Source organism: Haliotis cracherodii, unplaced genomic scaffold (genome assembly GCF_022045235.1).
Source record: "Haliotis cracherodii isolate W230 unplaced genomic scaffold, xgHalCrac1.p SCAF_23, whole genome shotgun sequence".
NCBI classification, from domain to species: domain Eukaryota; kingdom Metazoa; phylum Mollusca; class Gastropoda; order Lepetellida; family Haliotidae; genus Haliotis; species Haliotis cracherodii.
The window spans coordinates 9,922,501-9,949,194 of NW_027266279.1; the positions used below are offsets into that span (position 1 = coordinate 9,922,501).

Genomic DNA, 26,694 nt, shown 5'->3' on the forward strand with positions numbered 1-26,694 from the left:
ATCCGTTAAGCAGTCGATACTTATACCTTCGCATTCGTTATCGATTAAAAAGGTTTCCAGGTCATTGAGAAAGATTGAAAACAAAAGGGGTGACAGATTTTCCCCTTGTCGTACACCTCACTCACATGGAAAATACTCAGATAATGTATTATTTGATTTTACCAATGATTTTATGTTCATATACATATTTTTAACCAAATTGAAGAATCTTCCTTTTATGCCTGTTTTTAACATTTTAGTCCAAAGACCAGTTCTCCAGACAGTGTCAAATGATTTTGTGAAGTCTATAAAGGCACAGTAGAGTTTTTTCTTTTTGGTTTTTAATATCTGTGTTAACATATGAATAACAAATACATTATCTGCCGTTGGAAATTTTTTTCTGAAGCCAGCTTGCGCTGATGTTATAAGATCGTTTCCTTCTAAAAAGAGTTTTAGTCGGCCATTTAGAATACTTGTAAACAACTTACCAAAGCAACTCAGCAATGTTATCGGTCTATACGAATTTGGGTCAGATGGATCACCTTACTGTTTGTATAATAAATCGACACTGTCAATGATATAGTCATTTTCTACGTTATCTAGACTTGCTGCCTTGTTCCGTTTAAGTTTTTTTGCTGCCTTTATAATTTCATCGGTATTGATATCAACATTCAAAATACTTCAGTCAATTACATTCCCGTCTAAAATATGTTCATTAAAATCATCTTCGTCTTGTTTAGGGTTCTGGTTTATCCTTTTGAAAAATTCAAAGAAGCTAGCAATATCCGGTAAATTTTTCTTTTCTGTTGTACGTTGTTTATTTAATATTTTCCAAAATTCTTTTGGCGATTGTTTGATATTTTTGCGAAAAGCTTCGGTCAGTTGGTTATTATAATTTCGTATATGTTTGTCCATGCATTGTTTATAAGCTTTCGAATGCTGTCGGTAAACACTTTTATTTTTTACTGTATTATGTTTCCTAAAACGACGTTTGGCTTTGTTAAACATTTTTCTTGCCTTTTTGCATTCATTTCCGAACCATGGTTTATCAGTACTACGGAACACAGCTTCCACACTACATCTTCTTACACAAAATGCCGCACGTGCAGCGTCAGTTAGCACGTGCGCTATGCTGTCTCCGAGATTGTTTACGGAAGCTGCGTGGGCTAACTGGGTGTGTTTATTTATTTGTTCAACATTTATGTTTTGGCGGAATAAGTCAGTTTTGTTGCTTTCGTAACGTTTTGGTTTATCCAATCCCTTATGTATGTTATTCGGTTGAAGGGGTTCCAGGTTTTCTTAGTTAGGTATTGACACAGCCAGAGAGAATGTGAGTGGACAATGTACATCCGAGAAAAGGGGAGAGAACTCCTGTATATCAAATGTTATAAAGAGGGGTAGGCACATTGGAGAAGCAATGGCATAATCAGTTTTGTCCTTACATGTTGTATTTCCAATAAGTTTATCCGTACCCAGTCGTCCATTTCCTATAAATAAATTCAGATTTTTACAAATATCAATCAGTTTATTCCTGAAGTTATTTATCTTGAATCTATCCTGTGTGCCCCTCACCCTTGGCAAATTCAAGTCATCCGGTATAGATTCAGGCTCAATTTCTTTTCTAATCTCATTTACATCTAGATCAAATTCATCAATTATATATTCATCAAAAACATTATAATCACATAAATCACTTGTTCTTGCATTAAAATCACCGATGATTGTAACATAATCACTATTTGAGAATACCTCAAGTATAGATTTTTCTATTTCAAAGAACCACGTGTATTTGGCTTACGTCGATGCCAATCAAAATGGGAGTGTAATACGGGTCAGGTTCTTACACCCTCTTTGACAAGACCGTCGCTCTGTAGGCTCTATCGCACATGTAAAATGCCTCATGTCATTCATAATATATAATTATTATCTGAATATATACTTGACACATTATGTCAATCACATGTGTATCATCGAAAGATATAGGGGCGGTCGGGTAGTCTAGTGGTTAAAGCGTTCGCTCGTCACGCCGAAGACCCGGGTTCGATTCCCGACATGGGTACAATGTGTGAAGCCCATTTCTGGTGTCCCCCGCCGTGATATTGCTGGAATATTGCTAAAAGCGGCGTAAAACCATACTCATTCACTCAATCACTCATGGGAAGATGAGTTATGTTATTGGCGTTAAGTGAAGGAAAAGGTGATTCTTCAACTTCATGTTGTTGTTTGTTTGTTGTTTAACGCCGCACTTAGCAATAGTCCGGCTCTATGACGGCGGTCTGTAAATAATCGAGTCTGGACCAGACAATCAAGTTATTGACACTATGAGCATCATCCAATCAATTGAGATACGATGAAACGCATCAACCAAGTCAGCGAACCTGACCACCATCACGTTAGTCGCCTCTCAAGCAAAGTCGCCTCTTACGGCAAGCATGGGTTGCTGAAGGCCTACTCTACCCCGGGTCTTCACGGGTCAAATCCACAATGCAGTGCTACATATTCGTCTGGCTCGATATAGCATATCTGTATCCGTGTATTGAAAAGCTCCATTGTGTAAACAGTCCTTGAGGGCAACACGCGATATCTTGCCGGTTTACCTTCCTCTGTCTGGGTTAAGTAGGTCATGTGGCAACTGAGGACTGTCAATGCATGACGTTGGATGTATACTGGAGAGGATAACTTGGACCTGGGTAGGTAAACCATTCACTTCAAATCCTTACCACTTCCCATAATTATAATGATTAATATTAGTTGTAGTAGTAGCAACTAAGTTGTGTATCGGCGTGCAAGAGGATTTCCAAGCCACGAGGATTTCTTTAAGCTGACGGGATTTTAACGAGAATTCATTGGCAAAGGATAGATAATGCCGTGTTGTGGGTTTCGCATGTTATTCTTTACGTTGTATTTATCATCCCTGTGGGGTGGTCCATGATATAGACTAACATCTAGTCTCTGAAACGAACATATCGTACCGAAAAAAAAAGTTGTTAAGTTGTCTTAATAAAAATATAGTAAAAGGGAGCCCAGTGACTCTCTTCATTTTCAGCCTGATACTGCAGTAATCTAGACTTGCCAAACATTTTAGACTTGTATGGGCTGTATTTGACATGTTTGTATCGGGGTCAGTAAGACGGACAATATATGTAATGATCAAGTGGAGGGAAAGTATGTGACCTGATTTAAATGTGCCACGCCCTAACCGTTTGTTCGCATTCTGTGAAGCATGTATGCGCTTGAAAATACAACCATATCTCTACCCACCCGTTTCTTGTGGGAAATGACTAGAGCGATAAGGCAGTGTGTGCACGTACTCCCGAGGATTGGAGTCACAATCACAGGAATGACACCAAGGTAAAATAAACTTTGTTTCACGTAATCTGTTTCTTATACTAACTGGGTAGGTCAAAAGTAAAACGTGACCACCCTTGGTCACACCCACTTTTTGTGAAGAAGGAACAAATAAGCGTTTCTAAAGGCTGTCATAAAGTTTCTGAACGTGTATTTGCTGGGAAGATGCGGAGCCGAGGCCTGGCGGTGACTATAGCTGGCAATCTGACACGCAAAATGGCACACCGGGTGCCAGGAGCAATTTGAGTTGCGAAATATGAAAACACACGACAGTCAATACCCGAGAAAGATAAGACGCGACATCGGTAATGATTTTTTAACTAGCTGGACGAACGCAACAGACACAGAGACGAGAGTTATATGGTTATATAGACGTTGTAACACTCTGAACAAGCCAGTAAAACAGTCTGGTGAAGTAAATCGATCATACACATAGCTATAAAATCATTGGCTATATTTCCTCCAGCGGTTTACAACTTACGAAAGGCAAAAAAATCAAGAAGCGTTAAAAGTTAATATTCTCCCATTAGATACACACGAGTTCACTCAGTCTAAGTCTTACTTATTCCCCGCACTTGTGATTATAAATATGTATGTCATATAGAAAACAGAACCAATCGTAACCGTCAGTACTCCTATATTTTTTTTTTGTTGTTTAACGCCGCACTCAGCAATATTCCAGCTATATGACGGCGGTCTGTAAATAATTAATTCTGGGCCACACAATCAAGTGATTGACATCATGACCATCGACCTATGCAATTGGGATACGATGACATGCATCAACCAAGTCAGCCAGCCTGACCACCCGATCCGGTTAGTCGCTTCTTACGACAAGCAGTATTTGGATACGATGACATGTGTCAACCAAGTCTCCTTTTACGGCAAGCATGGGTTGCTGAAGACCTATTCTACCCCGGATCTTCTCGATCTTGAGTCCCGAAGCAGGGGAACGAAAATCAAAATATACCACTCAAAATCAGTTAAGGATCACCTGATTCTTTCATATTACAATAGTTAATCTCTCATGCCATGACAGATTAACATTACCAATATGAAAGAATCGGATGATCCTTAACTTCTTTTGAGTAGTATAATACGGATATTTTTAATAATTTTGTTTTTGTATATACCATATATACATGTATAGCTGGTTGTCTGCCTGCCTGCCTGCCTTTCCGTTAAGAGTGACCCGTTGCCGTTGGCCCCATTTATATTGGTATTTACAATTGGTAGGTCTCGCTGAGGGAGTGAACCATCAGCTATCCTCATCTCAATCCATCTTTAAGGATGATTGTACAGTGTTGTATTCGATGATGTTTCTACTTCGAAAAAACGTTTCACGCCTAGCCAGTTTCCGTCATGCTCTGGTGGAGAGGTGGAGATTTGTTCACACCAGATAACATAACGGTTCAGTGGACTAATCCCTGGTCCACTTGTTACCTTCAAGTATTTATATCATTCACTGACCCCCCGAGTGTTTTACCCAAAGCGGGAATCCATTATTTCCCCAAATTGGTACATGGATGGTTGGTTGGTTTGTTGGATTATCTACCAGGTCGCTGTGACCTTTTCGTCTGTGGTTTATATGTAAGTGTAAGCTTGCAGACGGGGTTAATGGATTTGAGTATGTCGACAATGCGTCTGTGCATTTGCTGACGGGGTAAACCTGTTTGGAAATGTGGGCATTGGAAGGTCCCTGGTTCGAATTGCATCGAGAGACTCGGATATTTTATGTCATTATGTACTCGATTCAGATATTTAATTTCCCACTTACATTTTTGGTTTGCTAACCATGGATGTATAACCTCAAATATACTCACGTAAATGAAGACAGGATTGACTTATAAATGGATTGATTCTTTCAACAGTGAGTGAGTAATTTGGCTTAACGCCGCTTTTAACAGTATTCCAGTTATATCACGTCGTGTCAGGTTAATGAGGGGTGGGGGGGGGGGGGGGTGGGGGGGGGGGGGGGGGCCGTATAACCGTAGTTTACTGTATGCTCGTATATTATGATTGATAAACAAACCCTTTTGTATTGTATCATCGATGTTTTTTAGATGTATCATCGATGTGGGTTCGAAGTAGGTTCGAAGTAGTGTCGATATAGTGTCGACATACATGTAGTGTTGATGTAGTGTCAGTGTAGTGTCCATGTTATTCTCTGAAACTGCCACACCCATGAATGTACTTATCACATTGCAAAGTTCGAAGTAGGAACAAAATACTCATAACAAGCATAAATCAAAATGTGATTATTTAACTCGGGATTCCAGTGTCATAGCTTCCTCGAATCGGCAAGGTGAGGTAAGGTGAAATTGGGTTTAACGTCGCGTCAAAGATTATTGCACTTATATAGCGACGTGTGTGTGTGTGTGTGTGTGTGTGTGTGTGTGTGTGTGTGTGTGTGTGTGTGTGTGTGTGTTTGTACTAGCCCGGACTGATGCCGATTTATAGTGCTAGCCCACTGAGATACCATGCCGTAGTTTAACATGAATACCCCACTCAGACACAGTATACTCCGAGCCGACCAGTCCTTGTTTTAGCACCTTAATGCCGAGCGCCAGACAGGGTAACAACAAGTACCATCTTTTAACGTCTTTTGGTATGACGCGGCCGGGGATCGAACCCCGAACCCCGGACGCTCTACCACTAGACCACGGAGGCGGTCCCGCATCGGCATTCGATAATCCATATACCGGTCCACGAGATATCTCTCAATTCTAACTGTTGTTAATTACGTGACACAGGACAATCTATCCGGCTTGTGACCATTTTCCGTGTTAACTGACTTTAAAAGGCCAGTTTCCACTTTTAAAGTCAGTTAACTCCCTTGCCTCGGGAAGATGGTTAGTGACGTGGCAACCCAAGACTCGTCCCCACATCGCTTGACTCCCATTCTCTGTCAGTGCCCGTATACTTGTCGTGATGTCACCATGATAAACGTAGTGAGTGAGTTAAGCGTTAAGCGGTTCAACGCCGTTTTTTAAGTATTCTAGTTATATCGCGGCGTGTCAGCTTAATGTGGGAGGAAAGCCCCCAAATGATGCAGGTCTTAGACGTTCACCACTTCGGTGAAACCCACGAGCACGGGTATGGTGCTGACAAACCTAGAAACATAATCGGGGCGAACCGGGAATCGTACCCACAATCATAGGTTTCTGGCGTGCCCAAGGGACGCAACTCTGCAGAGCGAATCGCGGCGCCATAGACGACTGGCCTACCCGTGCCGCCATGATATACGACACCGTGGGTACCTATGCGTATCTCGATCATTCGACTATGACTTTGATGGTAGCCATTTTGTCCTTCAGCATGTCTTTTGTCACGTGTTTATACAATGGATCGGAAAATCTAGTATAAACTTAACTGTTTTAAGACTGCCATGCTTAAAACCTTTCTGATCGTAGAAAAGAACACTAAGCTGGTTGTCTTGGTTACTGCAACAAGTTTCGACTGGAAGCGTCGACCCTTTGCTGTCCGACCTAGTGTTTCATCGTACCCGAACGACAAGACCATCAACCAACTGTAATGCACGTGTAATGAAAAGATCAATATCTAGATATTACGTGCAGTCGAAGAACCGATTCCACGTTTCGGCGAAGTATTAAGAAGCAGAGAGGTAATTGTTTTGGATAAATACATGCTTAATACGCGTGTAGCAACTTACAAAGTTGCAAAATTAATAACATCTAGTGTAAATTTTATGAGAATTTTTGTACTGCGTGTCTATAATAATGTCTTTTTGCGTCTCAACTGATGTATTGAACCAGCTGGTATAAAGTCGGGTAACTATATCGTAAATAATGAACTCACTTCTCTCTTATGTACTAGTACTACTCAATACAAGTTGAAGATCAACCACTTTATCTGACGAGTGTTCTCTAGCATCTTCTGAGTAGTATGTTCTTATATGGAGTGGGCTGGATTATTTAGCAATTTTGGTCTACACACAAGATAGGATTTGAACCATCATGCATTTTTCCATATACTGACTCAAAATCCAGAACATCTCTACCAACCTTGTCGTGTTATTAATGTATATTTAATTCTTAATTTATTTTCTTCCAAGGACATGTTAGCCACGAGGAGGAAACGGTTGTGGATGGCACTGGTGGCTTTGTGTATGACTTCAATTTTGATAACGTTCCAACTGAGCAACAGAAAGTCCTCTCCAAACAACATCCTGGAAACGCCCACCTTGAGCCGGAACCTCAGAGGATACAACAATTCTAGGTAATATATTCACCAGATTTTAAAGCGCATGTAGAATGTGCAGCCAATGGCTCGAGTTTTGAATGTCTTCCATGTTCGTACTGAGGTGAGGTGAGGTGAAATGGGGTTTAACGTCGCGTCCAAGATTATTGCACTTATATAGCGACGTGCATGCACGTGTATATGTGTGTGGCTGCTTGTACTAGTCCGGACTGATGCCGTTTTATAGTGCTAGCCCACTGAGATACCATGCCGCAGTTTAACATGAATACCCCACTCAGACACAGTATACTGACTCCGAGCCGACCAGTCCTTGTTTTAGCCCCTTAATGCCGAGCGACAGACATGGTAACAACAAGTACCATACTTTAACGTCTTTTGGTATGACGCGGCCGGGGATCGAACCCTTGACCTTCCGCTCTCCGGGCGGACGCTCTACCATTAGACCACGGAGGCGGCCTGTTCGTACTGAGACCGTGTAGTGGACGGTGGCCTTGTGGCGTCTGCCCGGAGAGCCGAAGGTCAGTGGCCCCAGATGACGTCATACCAAAAGACGTTAAAAAATGGTTCTTGTTGTTACCCTGCCTAGCGCTCGGCATTAAAGGGATAAAACTGGTCGGTTCGGAGTCTGAATACTGTGTCTGAGTCGGGTATCCATGTTAAACTTAATATCTCAATGACGTTAACCCTGGTTAAATTCAAAATATGTATCTCCTATTACCAGAAATGCAATGTTTTTCTTCTCTACATGCTGCAGCGGTCATACAACGAACCGATGGATCGTACTGGCCCTCGACTCTGTGTATCAGACAGACGTGTCGTACCTTGATGACGTCACAGGTTGGAACATCGTCATATCAGGTTACCAGCCAAACCTGAACGGCTGTAGGTATGCAACCTTGATCAAAACCAGGCGTCAAATAACTGTCTATTGTCACTACAAATAATAAGATTTTGGCTGTGAATGGCATTTAGTAGTGATACAAACAAGGAAGAGATTTTATGGATGTCAACCTCCCTGATAAAGAAGTCGACATCCATAAATTCTCTTCCTTATTATTTAGATTGTATCTTGATAGCCAAGCTACTTTGTTTTCAACTGGAATTTTTTTTTGGTCTATTTGTTGTCTAACGCCACACTCAGCAATATTTCTGTTATATGACGGCGGTCTGTAAATAATCGTATTTGAACCAGACAATCCAGTTATTGACATCATGAGCATCGATCTACTTAACTGAGATACGATGACATCCATCAACCAAGTCAGCGAGCTTGACAACCAGATTCCGTTAGTCGCCTCTTACACATCTGGAAGCGATATTCTGGTCAGGTTCTTGTATGAAATTAATGACCGAGTGTGGTTTTAGGTGGCGTTTAGCAATATTCCAGCAATGTTGCAGCAATATCACGTCAGAGAACGCCAGAAATGGGTTCAACACATTGTACCCATGTCAGGAATCAAACCCCGGCCGACTGCTTGACAGGCGAACGTTTTAACCGCAAGGCTACCCCACCGCCCCTTGATCGTTGACTGTATGATGTACTCTGTGTGATTGTAACAGACATATTCACACAAATATCTAATTAGAAAGAGTGCGATTTCTTTAACTTTAAGTTGGCATTTTATAAATTTAGTCTACATCTTGTTTGAGAGGATGAATTCCTGCGGGGGGTTTCAGCCTCACCACAAAGGTGTATTGGAGCAGCATTTTCGACACACATAGGATTAATCAACTACAGGTTATATTTGATACAATTAAGTGGCTCTAAGTATCATTCTAAGTAAGGAACTCTTTATACTAGAGAATATTTCGACAGTTAGGTCCAACATATACTAAAATATGCTAAGCTTGCAAGTCTATAACATTGGTTTTCAGTTTATCATTTCCTGGTTTCCATTACAGGAAACCAAAGTGCATCTATATTCATCCCGGAAATATTCAGACTCTACCGTTCACCTCAGTTCAGCATGTGGAAGAAAAAGGCTACCCCCTGAAGAACATAGCCTACCTCTATGCCATGTCAGAATCAGCGGAGGTTATCTACGATTTGGAATATGGTGTCAAACCCATCCTTCCAATGAACAACTTCATCTACAGTGACCACACACATGGCCTCATTTACACCGGCAACACCACATTCAACCACTACAGACATTTTGGTCAACCGTATTTGCATCCCGTGGGATTCCCAGAATCTGTTAACGCGACACAATCTAAACTGTTTGACCTGTGCTATGTCCCTACACCTCCAATACAACACGGCATCATTAGTGGCGAAACGCCTCTTTATCATGACCAGAGAGAAAAAATATTAAAAATCAGCAGAGAAAAGACACTGGATCTTCAGTTTGATACAATGGCACCTCCAGCATTTGTTCCTCCGGATAGATTCTCTGCAGTCACAGCCGGAAACACACTTTTTACTCGTAAAGCATTCTGGTTAATGCTACTTCCGGTTTCTGGAGATTCAGTGTTGAATGGTGTGGTACGAGGCTATTTGTCTCAGAGGTTGATGTTGGAGACTGGTGATTATACTGGCCATATGGGCGACACGGCGAGAAGTGATAGCAAAATTAACTTACAAAATACAGATATATCAGTATCGAATAAAATCAAGATGTTGTTAGACGAATTGAAAAAGTGGAATTGTGATCCCAATCAACCTTTACCAGGATGTTTCGGGGATCTGTACAGACATATCGTTGAAAAAGAAATCTTATCTGAAGCTAATGTTGAAATAATGGAATCATGGATACAAGATTTAGATAGAATAAATGTCCTTCCCGACTCGCAAAGAATCGATTTTAAGAAAGTTAAATATTCTAAAGGTAAGAACTGTACTAAGATGCACTTTGCACCAAGTCAACACAATCATAAGATATATAACCTGGCGTCAATGTCCGTGGTTGTGCAGCTACCCTGGGATAACAAGCCCATCTGTCCTGAAGTAGATGAAGTCAAAGAAGCGCTGAGAAGTAGAGCTCCCGCGAAGTACTTGTTCACAGATGTGCTGCTTATTGTTGTGATAAACTACCCACAACTTTACAAAACCACCAGGACAGTGGAGATCCTCTATAGGAGATACTTCCCCAATATACTCTTCTGTGGTCCGAGTATGGAATCGTTCCACAAGGACGGCAATAGCGAGTTGTCCCATGTGGAAGGCTTAACTGAAGGATGGCATTACATGTATGACTGTATTGCATATGCCATGAAGATGAACTACCGAGCCAAAGGCTATCTTCATATTGGCGATGACACGCTTCTGCAAATTTGGAATCTTCATAAGCTGCCGCGAGATAACGTGTGGTTTAATGATGAACTACGAACCCTAAACAGGACTGTGCTTGACTCCCCCTGGCGTTGGTGGATTGAACCAGAGGGAAGGAAGAACTGTGAAGGTGTGTTGGACGAGCTTAAGGGCATATCTCAACAAGGAGGAGAGGGTGCAGAACTTGCTAACAGATTCTACACCAATTATGTTGAGAACAGAGAATCATTGGATCTGTTGTTCGGATCTGCATGTGACTTCTTTTATGTACCCCAGAGACTGAGGGACATGTATGTGTTTCTGGTCTCGCTGCTGAGGAAGCACAGGGTTATTGTAGGGGTTGGAATCCCCACAGTTCTACAGGGGATGGACCGGCGTGAAAACGTGGAGTACATCCCTGGAAAGTTGATCTTTGGAGAAGATAGGGGTAGAATGCAGGAGGTGTTCAGATCGGACGACTACTTTTTTCACCCTGTGAAATTTGCACGTTGGTTAAAATCTGACAAAGGAAGAACATTTTTCTGTGAGAACCTCCAGCCTCTGTTTGAAGGAAGTGTTGACTTTTCAACGAACAGAACTAATACCTACTTTTAATACGCAAATCAATACCTCGACTTACTTCTCTATGAACAGAATCAATCCACACTTGCAATATGCATGTTAAAACCTCGATTGCAGATGTCGGAGATTAACCTTGGTCGCCACTGCACATTATCGCCCTCTTCACTATGTTCATGCTCTGGACAATGTGTATGAGTATCAACAATGTAACCAAATTATTGATAGCTTGTGTCTCTTTATCTGGACTAAAATATGGTGTATGGAATCTTTTATTACCCGTGCTGTGAGTGAGTGAGTGAACGCAATTCAATTTTCTCCACTTTTTTTTCCAGATGCTAACATACAGAGTGGAATAGAGCGTTCCAAACAATTTTTTTAATAATCTTCTTGGTTTTGGTTTCATAAAGGTACTCCTGCTGAAGATGTATTTTCCTGAATAAATTGCAGTGTCTGTGGTAGAATGCTTGGTATGATTATTCCGGATTGTTTCATACTGTTCCTGTTATTCCATTAAAGCAGAAAATTGAAAAGATTCCAATGGCTTGCTGATCGATGCTGCCGATTTCACGTTGATCAAATAAACAGATGCTACACATCATCCACACTCCATATTCCACACAGTACAACATCTACACAACACACCATCCACACTCCATATTCTACACTGTACAACGTCTACACAACACACCATCCGCAATCCATACTCCACACTGTACAACGTCTACACAACACACCATCCACACTCCACACTGTACAACATCTACACAACACACCATCCACACTCCATACTCCACACTATACTACGTCTACACAACACACCATCCACACTCCATACTCCACACTGTACAACGTCTACACTACACACCATCCACACTCCATACACAACACTGTACAGCGTCTACACAACACACCATCCACACTCCATACTCCACACTGTACAACGTCTACACAACACACCATCCACACTCCATATTCCACACTGTACAACGTCTACACAACACAGCATCCACACTCCATACTCCATACTGTACAACGTCTACACAACACACCATCCACACTCCATACTCCACACTGTACAACGTCTACACAACACACCATCCACACTCCATATTCCACACTGTACAGCGTCTACACTACACAGCATCCACACTCCATACTCCACACTGTACAACGTTTACACAACACACCATCCACACTCCATACTCCACACTGTACAACGTCTACACAACACACCATCCACACTCCATATTCCACACTGTACAACGTCTACACAACACAGCATCCACACTCCATACTCCACACTGTACAACATCTACACAACACACCATCCACACCCCATACTCCACACTGTACAACGTCTACACAACACACCATACACTCCATATTCCACACAGTACAACATCTACACAACACACCATCCACACTCCATACTCCAACTGTACAACGTCTACACAACACACCATCCACACTCCATTCTCCACACTGTACAACATCTACACAACACAACATCCACACTCCATAGTCTACACTGTACAACGTCTACACAACACACCATCCACACTCCATACTCCACACTGTACAACGTCTACACAACACAGCATCCACACTCCATACTCCACACTGTACAACGTCTACACTACACACCATCCACACTCCATACTCCACACTGTACAACGTCTACACAACACACCATCCACACTCCATACTCCACACTGTACAACGTCTACACTACACACCATCCACACTCCATACTCCACACTGTACAACGTCTACACAGCAGACCATCCACATTCATACTCCACACTGTACAGCGTCTACACAACACACCATCCACACTGTACAGCGTCTACACTACACACCATCCACACTCCATATTCCACACAGTACAACATCTACACAACACACCATCCACACTCCATACTCCACACTGTACAACGTCTACACAACACACCATCCACACTCCATACTCCACACTGTACAACGTCTACACAACACACCATCCACACTCCATACTCCACACTGTACAACGTCTACACAACACACCATCCACACTCCATACTCCACACTGTACAACGTCTACACAACACACCATCCACACTCCATACTCCATACTGTACAACGTCTACACAACACACCATCCACACTCCATACTCCACACTGTACAACGTCTACACACCACACCATCCACACTCCATACTCCACACCTACACTACACATCATCCACTTTACACTCAACACCTACACCCCACACCACCCACTCCACACCACATAATCCACCTACACCCCACATCATCCACTCCACACCATCCACCTACACCCCACACCACCCACTCCACACCACACAATCCACCTACACCCCACACCACCCACTCCACACCATACAATCCACCTACACCCCACACCACCCACTTCACACCATCCACCTACACCCCACACAACCCTCTCCACACCATCCACCTACACCCCACACCACCCACTCCACACCACACAATCCACCTACACCCCACACCACCCACTCCACACCATACAATCCACCTACACCCCACACCACCCACTCCACACCATCCACCTACACCCCACACCACCCACTCCACACTATCCACCTACACCCCACACCATCCACTCTACACCATCCACCTACACCCCACACCACCCACTCCACACCATCCACCTACACCCCACACCACCCACTCCACACCATCCACCTACACCTCACCCACTCCACACAATCCACCTACACCCCACACAACTCACTCCACACCATCCACCTACACACCACCCACTCCACACAATCCACCTACACCCCACACCTACACCCCACACCACCCACTCCACACCATCCACCTACACCACACACCACCCGCTCCACTCCACACAATCCACCTACACCCCACACAACCCACTCCACACCATCCACCTACACCCCACCCCACCCACTCCACACCATCCACCTACACCCCACACCACCCACGCCACACCATGCACCTACACCCCACACCACCCACTCCACACTATCCACCTACACCCCACACCATCCACTCTACACCATCCACCTACACCCCACACCATCCACTCTACACCATCCACCTACACCCCACACCACCCACTCCACACCATCCACCTACACCCCACACCACCCACTCCACACCATCCACCTACACAACACACCACCCACCCCACATCATTGTGTGTTCATAGCATAAATGCAGTTTTTTGAGATGGTACAATAACAAATTACTTTTAGTACAAGTAGATCCTTTGGAATTTGGGTTGGCCTTCCCCCTTACAAGTGCAAATTCTCACAAATTAATGCTCAATATTGAGTCCGCCAACGACAGTCAAAGGTCAAACAGATTGTCCCCTAAAACAACATCTTCAATGAGCACGGGTATGGTGCTGACAAAACTGGAAACATAATCGGGGCGAACCGGGATTCGAACCCACAGTCATAGGTTTCTGGCGTGCCCAAGGGACGCAACTCTGCACAGCGAATCGCGGCGCCCGTGCCCCCATCTTCAATGAGAAGGTATTTGTCAGGGTGTATGCTCAGTCGGGGCAGCCAATCAAGCATACACCTACCTGACGGGGCGGCTTGGGTGTTCACTGCAACAAAGGTTAACTGACCCAGTTTATTCGATGAAGGTATGTCATGGAAGAGTAATAATTGTCACAAACCATTCGGAACCTTACCGAGACTGTCAAAAGCTTGCATATGACTATAAAGGTGTGGATTTAAAACGTATGTACAATGTTATAATGATTTGAGAGTCTTTTATATGATTCGGTGTCTAGTGTTTTGCAATTCTAATAGATTGAGATACAAAATCCAAAATTGAATTTTCACCTTCACTATTTGTATTGCTGTCTGTGTAACTGTTTTAGTAAACATATTTCTCGGGAAACTGTTTCCAGCGAGGTCGCAATTCCTGCACCCGTGACATATTTGTATGCAGGTTAAAACACCCCAGAGGTATTTCACATGTGATGAAAAAGTTCGATCTTGGTTCAACAAGTCAAGTTCGCCAATATTACGTTTATCGGATTAAATGCTCTTGATAAATAATCTTGTAGTGCTGGTAGATAAATGTTAATTACACAATGATTTTGAGTGGCCTTGGCGAAACCGGATTTAAGGATTAGCGATAACCTGGGACGGGTAACTCGGGTACTCGGGTCGGGTGGGTACTGAGTAGGACCCGGGTACCCACAGGACTACCCGGACCTGTGGTTAGTCACGTGATATATTGTTTAATGACAAAATGTATTTAAAACTCTATGCTTAAACTACAAGTCACTTATGTTCGCAGTTCTTCCTGACTACTACGCCCATTCCTTCTGACTTTTATATGTTTGAATAAAATTAAAACTTCAGTCAACTTCAGTGTATACACCAGGCTGCTTCATACATGTATCAAAACTAATTTTAGTTCGTTATAATCGTAGTTCGTTATACGCACATATACAGCAAATATACAACACATGGCCGGGACTGAAAAATAAGTTCGTTATATCGGTCGGTTCGTTATAAGCGTGTTCGTTATAGACGTAGTTTACTTAATTTGTATATTTTTCTAGAGCATTTACGCGGTTTTGCACGACAATTCACAGAAATAAAGCATGACAGCTTGACCAAAGCTTATTAAAGTAATCTTTATTGCAATTAATGACGGAAGTATTCCTTGTGAACTTCTAAAATTCAGTGAGCTCTTTCTGTATAAATTGTAATTCTGGTGGTTATATATTATTTATATATATAATGTTGAAAATGATTCGTTGTGACAAAATAATGTTAAGGTTTAAAGGATCGTTTATTTTGTGATAAATAACCCCAAAGAATATTTCCTATGGATATTGTTACCGAATTTTTTGGTTTTGTGCGATATCCAAATTTCCATGTCTCGCCAGATGGAGCTCACTTTGTTGGATTCCCAAAATATATAATGTGTAAGATATTCTGCTTCATTAGAATAGTAGCTACATTTTGTACTGTCTGCGTATCCCATTTTATTTAGAAGACAGTTTGTTGGCAATATATGATTTAAAATTTGAAACTGGAACAATTGTAGTTTCGCCACCTTTGTGCACCTAAACGGGATAGAATTGATCATCTTCCTGTCTCTTGTTCACTATCGTGTTCGTACTCTAATTTAGCAAAATGGTTATTTCTCTCACATATATTTTAATAAGTATTTTATAGAAATACTGTTAACCTTTTTTTGTTTGTTCAGATGATATATATGAAATGGGAAGAAGGGAGATTGTTGGGTTATGGTAAATTTTGATAATCGTTGGGCTCAACAGTATTGTTTAACAGCGAGAACAACACGCGTGAAGGTTAAAAAGTTGGTTTTCAATTTGTAAAAGGTTTTAAAGGTTTCGAATGACATGAATTGTCCGTTATTATCTAGAAGATCAGAAATGAAACGTGCCCCTTTCACAAACTATTCTTTACAAGTTTTCGTTATGCCATTATTGTGCTAGGATAGTACCTTGTGATTTATACCTTCGATGTGGGTGTTATCTATGAATTTCCACCAGACCTTAATACGGTCCTTATATTAAATAATCTTGGTAATCATTTGTAATCTTAATGCATTGAAGGATCCAGAAAGAGGTTTTTTGAAGAAGAATTATCGAAACCACTTTGATTTCGATTTTGATGCTCTACGTATCAATGCTATTTTTTGCGCATCTATTAATTCTAGAACATTTTAACCTCCATCTGTTTCAAATATAATTTGACTTCTCTTAACTTTGTCGGGTTTACCTCCCCAAATGAATCAGAAACACCTTTTTGAAAACGTTTCACCACAGTATCTGGTGGATCTGGTAGAGATGAAAATAAATGGTTACATTTTGGCACAATTAGTGATTTTAACACGGTATTTCTCCCTGAGGGAGTAAGGTTTCTTGAAGACCAATGGACATGAGTGTGTCACATTTTCTAAATGCATAATCATAACCATTTCGGCGAGAACAGTACTGAATGTAATTCTGAACTTAATTTTAAACTTAAGAAATATTTTGTTGTTTTTCCCCTTGCTCCATCCATTGTGCCTTTGCCCGTACCATTAACCCTTTTGTTTTATGTTTTATGATTTCTTCTAATTCTGTATTGACTATCATAATCTCTTCCAGAATTTACTCTTTCACCATTTGCTCCTGGGATTCATCTAATTGTTTAGTCAGAAGAGTTAACTTTTCTTGAGTTTTTCTTTCTCGTCTATGTTGCTTTTTCTTTTTTGTAGGATACAATGTGTGAAGCCCATTTCTGGTGTCCCCTGCCGTGATATTGCTGTAATATTGCTAAAAGCGGCGTAAAATCAAACTCACTCACTCACTTTTTGTAGGATGATTATTGTATCGTCTTACCTCTTATCTTAAAAAGCAATATTTCCCAAAAAAATTGATTGTCTATATAAAATTCGGTTTCTATGTTATTATCTTCATTTTTATACTGCTGCTATATTTCTTCAATGGTAGTCTTGAAGAGTGTTACATAAGTTTCGTTTTTTAATAGAGAATTATTGAACTTCATAAACCCCTTGCCCCTTTTTAAGATCTGTGTGTTTGAAGATCAGTGATATTGGTGAGTGGTTCGATCCTTCATAACGGAAGGCAGCATATTGTGGGAAATTAAGCAGTTGTCTAAGCGCGCTTGTTTCAAACGGGTGGATTATCGCCATGTATATCTCTTGCTGAAAGGGTTATGTTCACGCCATATATCTATTAAATCCAATTCGTCCTTACGTTGTAGATATGTACCTCTAGCTTTTGGGTTATTTACATTTTTGTAATTGAATGCATCATTTGAATATTTTGCATAATATTCCAGTCTCCACACAAAACAATATGGTCACTTTCGAGAGATCTAATTGTCGTTTCTAAATTGTTATAGAATTCCACATCGTCTATATTTATATATATGGTCCATAAATAGTAACAATAGCTAGCTTGTAATCGTTAATGTCATTTCTACAAGAAGCATAATGTCATTTACATCGCATATTTCGTTTTCGATCTTACAGTCAAAGTTATTGACAAACAGTATGGCTACACCCCTAGAACTACTGTTATAATGGCTAATAACAATCTTTGTTTCTCCATTCCTCTTCAATATTTTGTTCCGTAGTTTTTGTCAAACAATCTTGCAAAAAGTAGATACTTGGTTTCTTTTTCTAAAGAAATGTAAATGTAAACATTTCTTTACGTTTAGTTTTATCATTGATACCTCTACGATTTTGTGATATTATTTTCAGTATGTCACCATTTATTAATTCACGACTGGTATACATATGGTTGAAGAATTGTGAGGCACACCAGTACGCAGATTATGTAAATAGGTATATAGAGACAGTGAAAACGTTATTATTAGAATAAATACATGTTCGGGCTATTTGTTCTTGTTTAACAGAGTTGTGGTAAATGCATGAAATGGAGTATAGACAAAATAACATTAAAACATATAGATTAAAAGTATATAACATTAAAACATATAGATTAAAAGTATATAACATTGTCAGCCAAGGAAGGCAACGCCTACCCACGGATTGCATGGGCTCGGATTTCGTCGAAAATGACCATCTTGAAATACACACACACACACACACACACACACACACACACACACACTAAATCAGCATTAACGTAGCAGTTGCATAAGTAGTACGCACGACTTGTGCCAGTTATTGTATTATTTGATCCTTCAGGGACGAAAAAACACGACATATTCGTTGAACGTATATGCAGTGGAATGCCCAATACGCGTACGGTTGTGGATTCCTGGCCTCAATGTACAAAACTGAAGACTACGACTGCGGACATGACACTCTTGTACTCATTCCCAATATAACTTTTTCAGGGAAGAACTTATCCTACAGGAAATTAGGTACAAACATAACAAACAGAGGGCATGTGTCATCGATAATTACCATCTAGAAATCACCGCGTTGTAAAAATAAGTTATACTCACTCGACATGTCCGACGGAACATCCACATGGCAGATATATATCCATTTTCAGAATTGACACAAAGCACGTCACATCACAGCACAAATGTTGCACACCAAACGTCACTCAATTACATCACTGTTGATAGAAGAACATCCACATAATGTCACGTTATATATACACATGTGTAAGTATGTGAATAATTTATGGTTTAAGTGGTGGGGTAGAAGACACAAGGTACATTTCGTGAACGCCACTTCCAAGCGCGAATTTGTGACCCCAAAGCTATCCAAATATGACATTGTTGAGTTCACCCGTGTCCCAAATGGACTGATCCAGCGCGCAAAAAAACCGTGCAGCATTCTTTAGCGTAACAACTGTAAAAAGATCCACACACGACTTATGCTTTTGAAGATATCATTTGATCATTTGATTATAGAGACGACTGAAAATAGCATATTCGTTATACATATATATGGTTAAATGCCCATATTCATGACCTCTAGTGAAGGGATGAAGATTATATATGTAGACAAGACACTGTTGTACAGATTCTTAGCATACCTTGTTGCACAAAACACACATTATCTAGCACACGTTGAACACTGTCATTACCTATACTCCTATTTTCATTCAGTCATTCTATATACTAACCCGTGAAGATCCGGGGTAGAATAGGTCTTCAGCAACCCATGCTTACCGTTAAAGGCGACTGTGCTTGTCATAAGAGGCGACTAACGGGATCGGGTGGCCAGGCTCGCTGACTTGGTTGATGCATGTCATCGTATCCCAATTGCGTGGATCGATGCTCATGGTGTCAATCACTGGTTTGTCTGGTCCAGATTCGATTATTTACAGACCGCCGTCATATAGCTGGAATATTGCTGAGTGTAGCGTTAAAGAACAAACAAACAAACAAACAAACTTTCTATATACTCCTATTTAAACTTCAGACGCTGTTCCATCCGCGTTGTTTATCATTGTGTGTTTTACTTTCAGTTAAGAACGTGTTCACTATGCGTATGAGACTGTTGTTTTGGGCTTTGCTGGTCGCTTCCACCATTTTCCTGGCTGTATTGCTACATCGGAACTACAGAACATTCTTTCACGATTCCAACCCGGCACGACCTTCTGTGAACCGACGCATCACCCGAAATAGCAACTGGGGGTAAATATTGTCAAATAATTCAAGTGTTGTGCACCGCCTAAACGTATAACATAATCTTGTTTTGTGGCAGCTGTTGGCATGGAAACAGTTATGATTGCGGTGCTATTAACGGATCTCTATACTATTGATAAAAGGACCCACAAAAACAAAAACAAAAACACGCAGATGACGCCGCCACAGTAGGACAAAACAAAATACAAACAAAAAACTACGCGTCGCGGAACCTCACCGTCACTACGCGTATGTCTGTTGCATGATAGGGGGCACGGGTGGCCCAGTCGTCTAAGGCGCCGCGATTCGCTGTGCAGAGTCGCGTCCCTTGGGTACGCCAGAAACCTATGATTGTGGGTTCGAATCCCGGTTCGCCCCGATTATGTTTCTAGGTTTGTCAGCACCATACCCGTGCTCGTTGGTTTCACCGAAGCGGTAAACGTCTGAGACCTGAATCACTTCGGGCTTTCCTCCCACATTAAGCTGACACGCCGCGATATAACTGGAATACTGTTAAAAGCGGCGTTAAACCCAACTGACTAACTCACTCACTCACTGTTGAATGATATACAGACGTAATGAAACATCTGTCTGCCGGATATGTCTGATACAATGGACAACTGACATTTATGTACGCTTCATCATATTGCACCCCAAACGCATCAAATCGTCTTCCATAAACGTGCGTGCATGTATTTTATAATATTTCTTTTTGAATTGACCGCCTCCGTGGTCAAGTGGTAGAGCGTCCGCCGGGAGAGCAAAAGGTCCGGGGTTCGATCCCCAGCCGCGTCGTACCAAAATACGTTAAAAAATGGTAGTTGTTGTGCCCCTGTCTGGCGCTCGGCTCGGAGTCAGTATACTGTGTCTGAGTTGGATATTCATGTTGAACTGTGGCATCGTATCTCAGTGAGCTAGCACTATAAATCGGCATCAGCCCGGACTAGTACAAGCAGCCACACAAACACACACACACACACACACACACATGCATGCGCGTCGCTATATAATTGCATAATCTTGGACGCGACGTTAAACCCAATTTTACCTCACCGCACCTCTTTTTCAATTAAGGACTATGTATATCTACTTTGGGCATTGTAGCCTGGATTACGGTTATAAATCTGGAATACTGAATTCTGAATCCAGACCGTCTTCATAGCCATGAGTTCGTTAATCCGGCCAAATAAAATGGTAACGCTTCGTCCGGGTTAACGAGGTTCTAGTGCACATGTAAAATAAATGTGCACTTGCAATTCTATGACTACCACACAGCCATTGTATAACAACATGTACGATTTCCAACCTGTAACAGTGGCCGGTGGATCGTGCTCTCCCTCGACTCTGCCTACCAGACCGACGTGTCTTACCTTGATGACGTCATAGGGTGGAATATCGTGGTATCGGGTCCCCAGCCATATTTAGATGGGTGCCGGTAAGTAAAGTTGCATGTCGTAGGTGATGTACGGTAATACGAAGCCATTAACATGTTAATAATGTCCGCTTTTGGAGAGCCACAATGGTTTTATTTGTGTATGTGACGGTTATCTGGGATTAATTCAGTTAATACAATCGTTATATTGCATCAAATGAAGGATCAGACAATTTTAACGTTGTGAAATGGTTAAAAATTGATTTCATGGGGTAAAAGGGGGCCCTTTCTGCAACTCTGTAACATTGGTTTTCAGTTTATCATTTCCTGGTTTCCATTGCAGGAAACCAAAGTGCACTTATATTCATCCCGGAAATATTCAGACTCTATCGTTCACCTCAGTTAAGCATGTGGGAGAAAAAGGCTACCCCCTGAAGAACATAGCCTACCTCTATGCCATGTCAAAATCAGCGGAGGTTATCTACGATTTGGAATATGGTGTCAAACCCATCCTTCCAATGAACAACTTCATCTACAGTGACCACACTCATGGCCTCATCTACACCGGCAACACCACATTCAACCACTACAAACATTTTGGTCAACCGTATTTGCATCCCGTGGGATTCCCAGAATATGTTAACGCGACACAATCTAAAATGTTTGACCTGTGCTATGTCCCTACACCTCCAATACAACACGGCATCATTAGTGGCGAAACGCCTCTTTATCATGACCAGAGAGAAAAAATATTAAAAATCAGCAGAGAAAAGACACTGGATCTTCAGTTTGATACAATGGCACCTCCAGCATTTGTTCCTCCGGGTAGATTCTCTGCAGTCACAGCCGGAAACACACTTTTCACCCGTAAAGCATTCTGGTTAATGCTACTTCCGTTTTCTGGAGATTCATTAATTGATGGTGTGGTACGAGGCTATTTGTCCCAGAGGTTAATGTGGGAGACTGGTGATTATACTGGCCATATGGGTACCACAGCAATAAGAAACATTAATCCTAAGTTTAAGAAATTAGTGTTGAATAAAATCAAGATATTGATGAAGGAATTAGAGAAGTGGAGATGTGATTCCTCTGAAAACTTACTTGGATGTTTCGATAGTCTTGTACGATATATTGTAGCTAAAGCTATCATATCTAAAGCTAACATTGCTGCAATGGAATCGTGGATAAATGATTTACGGATTATGAATCTCCTCCGCGATAATCCTCGGATGGATTTCCGTAAAAGCAAACACTATTCTGAAGGTCAGAACTGTACTAAGATGCACTTTGCACCAAGTCAACACAATCATAAGATATATAACCTGACGTCAATGTCCGTGGTTGTGCGGCTACCCTGGGATAACAAGCCCATCTGTCCTGAAGTGGATGAAGTCAAAGAAGCGCTGAGAAGTAGAGCTCCCGCGAAGTACTTGTTCACAGATGTGCTGCTTATTGTGGAGATAAACTACCCAAAACTTTACTGGACTACTTGGATCGTAGAGTCGGTGTATAGAAGATACTTCCCCAATATACTCTTCTGTGGTCCGAGTATGGGCGCGTTCCTCAGATTCAGCAACAAGAAAATGTCCCATTTGGAAGGCTTACTTGACGGATGGCATTTCATGTACGATTGTGTTGCATATGCCATGAAGATGAACTACAGAGTCAAAGGGTATCTTCACATTGGCGATGACACGCTTCTACAAATTTGGAATCTTCATAAACTGCCGCGAGACAATGCATGGTTTAACAGCAAGCTGAATGCCTTCAACAGGACTGTGTTGATCACACCCTGGTATTGGTGGAAGAGCGCAGAAGGTAGGCACAATTATGAGAAGGTGCTTCACGAACTGAAGGAAATATCTCAAAGAGGCACAGGAGATGCTGAATTGGCTAATCGGTTTTACACGACGTATATTCGGAACAGAAAGTCTTTGGATCTGATGTTTTCATCCACATGTGACTTCTATTATGTACCACAGAGACTGAAGGACATGTTTTTGTTCCTCGTCTCATTGTTAAAGAAGCACAGAGTTATTGTTGAAATGGGAATTCCTACAATTCTTCAAGGAATGGATAGACGCGAGGACATAGAGTACATTCCTGGGAAGTTGATCTTTGGCGAAGACAGGTATAGGTTCCAGGAACTGTTTACATCGGATGACTACTTTTTTCATCCGATGAAATTCGGACGTTTTTTGAGTACTGATGATGGAAGGAGATTTTTCTGTGAGAACCTGCAGCCACTATTTGAAGGAAGTGTTCAGTTTCCCATGAGAAAACCCGATGGTCATCCGTTAGAAATGCCCCATAAAACCCATGACAATGGACTGCCTGCTTTACGATGAAGTTGATTGTTGGTGTCCTCTACGTGTGGTGTATGGTACTGGAGAACAATCGAATTCCTAAATCTTGGCTTTGAACACCGTGCAGTGTAACATAATTACCCAAAATGAATAAATTTTATTTTTTATATTATGCGAGTTTTTCAACCACAAACGAGGTTCACGCATGGGTGATAAGATCGAGAAAAATTCAATCGTATTGCACCAAGACTTTATTATTAGAAAAATGGGAGATGAAACATACATGTACATATAGCCTCCGTATAAATGCAAACTATTCGTTTATTAGTCAACACCATTCTTTTTTAAAGCATGCAACTTACATTGAATCTCTCTGAACAGGATTTGTGTGTTTAGACTGGTTAAGACAGATATCCGGATCAGAGGGATTTGAGCAGTTATTTTTGTTTGTTTGTTCTTGTTGTTTAACGCCGCACTCAGCAATATTCCAGTTATATGACGGCGGTCTGTAAATAATCGAGCCTGGACCAGACAATCCAGTGATTGACGTCATGAGCATCGATCCACGCAATTGGGATACGATGACATGCATCAACCAAGTCAGCGAGTCAGACCACCCGATCCCGTTAGTCTCTTACGAAAAGGACAGTCGCCTTTTACGACAGGCACGGGTTGCTGAAGACCTATTCTTCCCCGGATCTTCACGGGGCTTGAACAGTTATATTTCAAGACTTCAAGACTTCAAGACTCTTTTATTCTGTAATTAAGGCCTCCAGCCCAGAGTACATGTGTATATAATCAAGTCACAACAATTTTTAGTTACAAACAACAATTACAATCATTAAGAAGAGATCTACTATAATCATCAAAAGTAAGTGAAGCACTCGTAAACTGTATATAAGTTATATTTCACCCGGTATGAATATCATAAATGATCATTGATTGAAGGAACAGGATGTGGGTGAATTGGATTTGAAGCTGTTTGTATCAGTAATAACGGCTGGTCAGCATAGGATGGGAGGAACGTAAATGCATGTGGAAGACGTGGCCCATTTTTGACGCAACTCTTGTGTGCAATGTTCGGTTCTGACAGACCTGTTATCATTATCAGGGCAAATCTGGCATCCTGAGACCCCTTCCATCCGAGTTGCGTCCCTTTGACACGACAGAAACCTCTGATTGTGGGTTCGAATCCCGGTTCGCCCCGATTATGTTTCTAGGTTTGTCAGCACCATACCCGTGCTCGTGGGTTTCACCGAAGTGGTAAACGTCTGACACCTGCATCAGTTCGGGCTTTCCTCCCACATTAAGCTGACACGCCGTGATATAACTGGGATACTGTTAAAATGCGGCGTTAAACCCAACTCACTCACTCTACCTCCGATGTCACGCGGTCCCAAATGACATTTTATGGACGGGTTTCGTGTACACCTCCGCAGCTGATCATCCATCTCGCCATGACTCGCTGTACAGAGTTGCTTCCCGTAGATCTTTAAGGATCCGCTCGTCATTGTGGGCTTTCTCCCAGCATTAATTGTACCTTGCTTGATTGATACCAGACACTCCAGTGATTGTTAGTCGCCTCTCACGACAAGCATGGGTTGCTGAGGATCTTCTCGGGGTTTAACTGTACCAGTGTGATTGGAATGTGAAATCGGCGTTCGACTCAACAGCTGATCACTAAATCTGTTCATAATGTTTACAGTTGGTGTTCAATATGATTGATTTGGAATCAGTTCATGCATAATGAATTTATATACCGGATTTTTTGTGTGGTCAGGTTCAATGGACTACATACTACCAGTGCGTTTCTTTTTGTGAAGAGTGTATATATCAGATATACATTAACGCATGTTACCGTTCTAAAGTCATCCTCTCATATAACCTTATATTGTTCAAAGTATCAAAGTTTAGTCAACAATATCAAGAGCAGCAATTTAAACTCCTGAAACACTCAAACACAAGACTGTTATCAAGCGCTAATGCAAACGTGAGGCATCGTAAAATCTGTATTGTGATTTCTTCAGAAAAACAATTTCTTGCAAATATTGATACTACGAGATAATAAGGCTAACGCTTACTCACCGGTGGAACGTAGACAATATCGCTGATGGAGACATCACGTATTTGAATGTTAATACTAAAGACAAACACTCATTATTTTTGCAGTGACGAGATAACACGTATGCACGTTTATTGGTAACTTTCAACAGTTTTGCTCTTCATTTACATAACTTTGTTTTCACATATACATGTAGCACTACCCGACTAGCCTGTCATACCTAATTATGGGGCAGTTTTCAATCTTTTACTGACTTACTCTGGTGTTACTGAGCGAAGCTTATTGTCTTTGGTTTTATACCCCGTTTTTCTGGTAATCCTATTATCACTTTATTCTTATCTAATGACATCCTTTTCTCTGGATCACGGCTCCGTAACTATCCATAACAGTTTAAGATGGACATTCAGTTCAAGTACATGAATGAGTTTGTTTGGCGCCACAGCCAGTCAAAGGCCAATGCCGTGC

The 26,694-nt window shown here is 41.5% G+C and overlaps 2 protein-coding genes across 6 annotated transcripts in view; both read left to right on the top strand.

Moving 5' to 3' along the window:
- Window positions 1–24,339, top strand: part of LOC139471759 (uncharacterized) — a 31,339-nt gene extending 7,000 nt beyond the window's left edge. The window contains exons 2-4 of the mRNA XM_071254244.1: window positions 20,330–20,498; window positions 21,805–21,924; window positions 22,205–24,339. Coding sequence (XP_071110345.1) covers window positions 20,347–20,498; window positions 21,805–21,924; window positions 22,205–24,209 — 2,277 coding nt within the window. The 5' untranslated portion in view covers window positions 20,330–20,346 and the 3' untranslated portion in view covers window positions 24,210–24,339. The remainder of the gene's footprint in view (window positions 1–20,329; window positions 20,499–21,804; window positions 21,925–22,204) is intronic.
- On the top strand, window positions 1,849–11,712 carry LOC139471758 (uncharacterized). Of its 5 annotated transcripts, none has more exons than XM_071254239.1 (5): window positions 1,849–1,867; window positions 2,597–2,669; window positions 7,403–7,566; window positions 8,303–8,434; window positions 9,451–11,712. In XM_071254239.1, the coding sequence occupies exons 2-5, from the start codon at window positions 2,625–2,627 to the stop codon at window positions 11,411–11,413; spliced, it is 2,304 nt and encodes a 767-aa protein (XP_071110340.1). In that variant the 5' UTR covers window positions 1,849–1,867; window positions 2,597–2,624; the 3' UTR covers window positions 11,414–11,712. The 5 variants fall into 5 exon arrangements, with proteins under 5 accessions (XP_071110340.1, XP_071110339.1, XP_071110344.1 ...); XM_071254243.1 differs by lacking the exon at window positions 1,849–1,867 and adding an exon at window positions 6,741–6,952 and having other exon boundaries at window positions 2,616–2,673; XM_071254240.1 differs by lacking the exon at window positions 1,849–1,867 and adding an exon at window positions 6,741–6,952 and having other exon boundaries at window positions 2,616–2,669.
- Window positions 24,340–26,694: the final 2,355 nt, after the last annotated feature.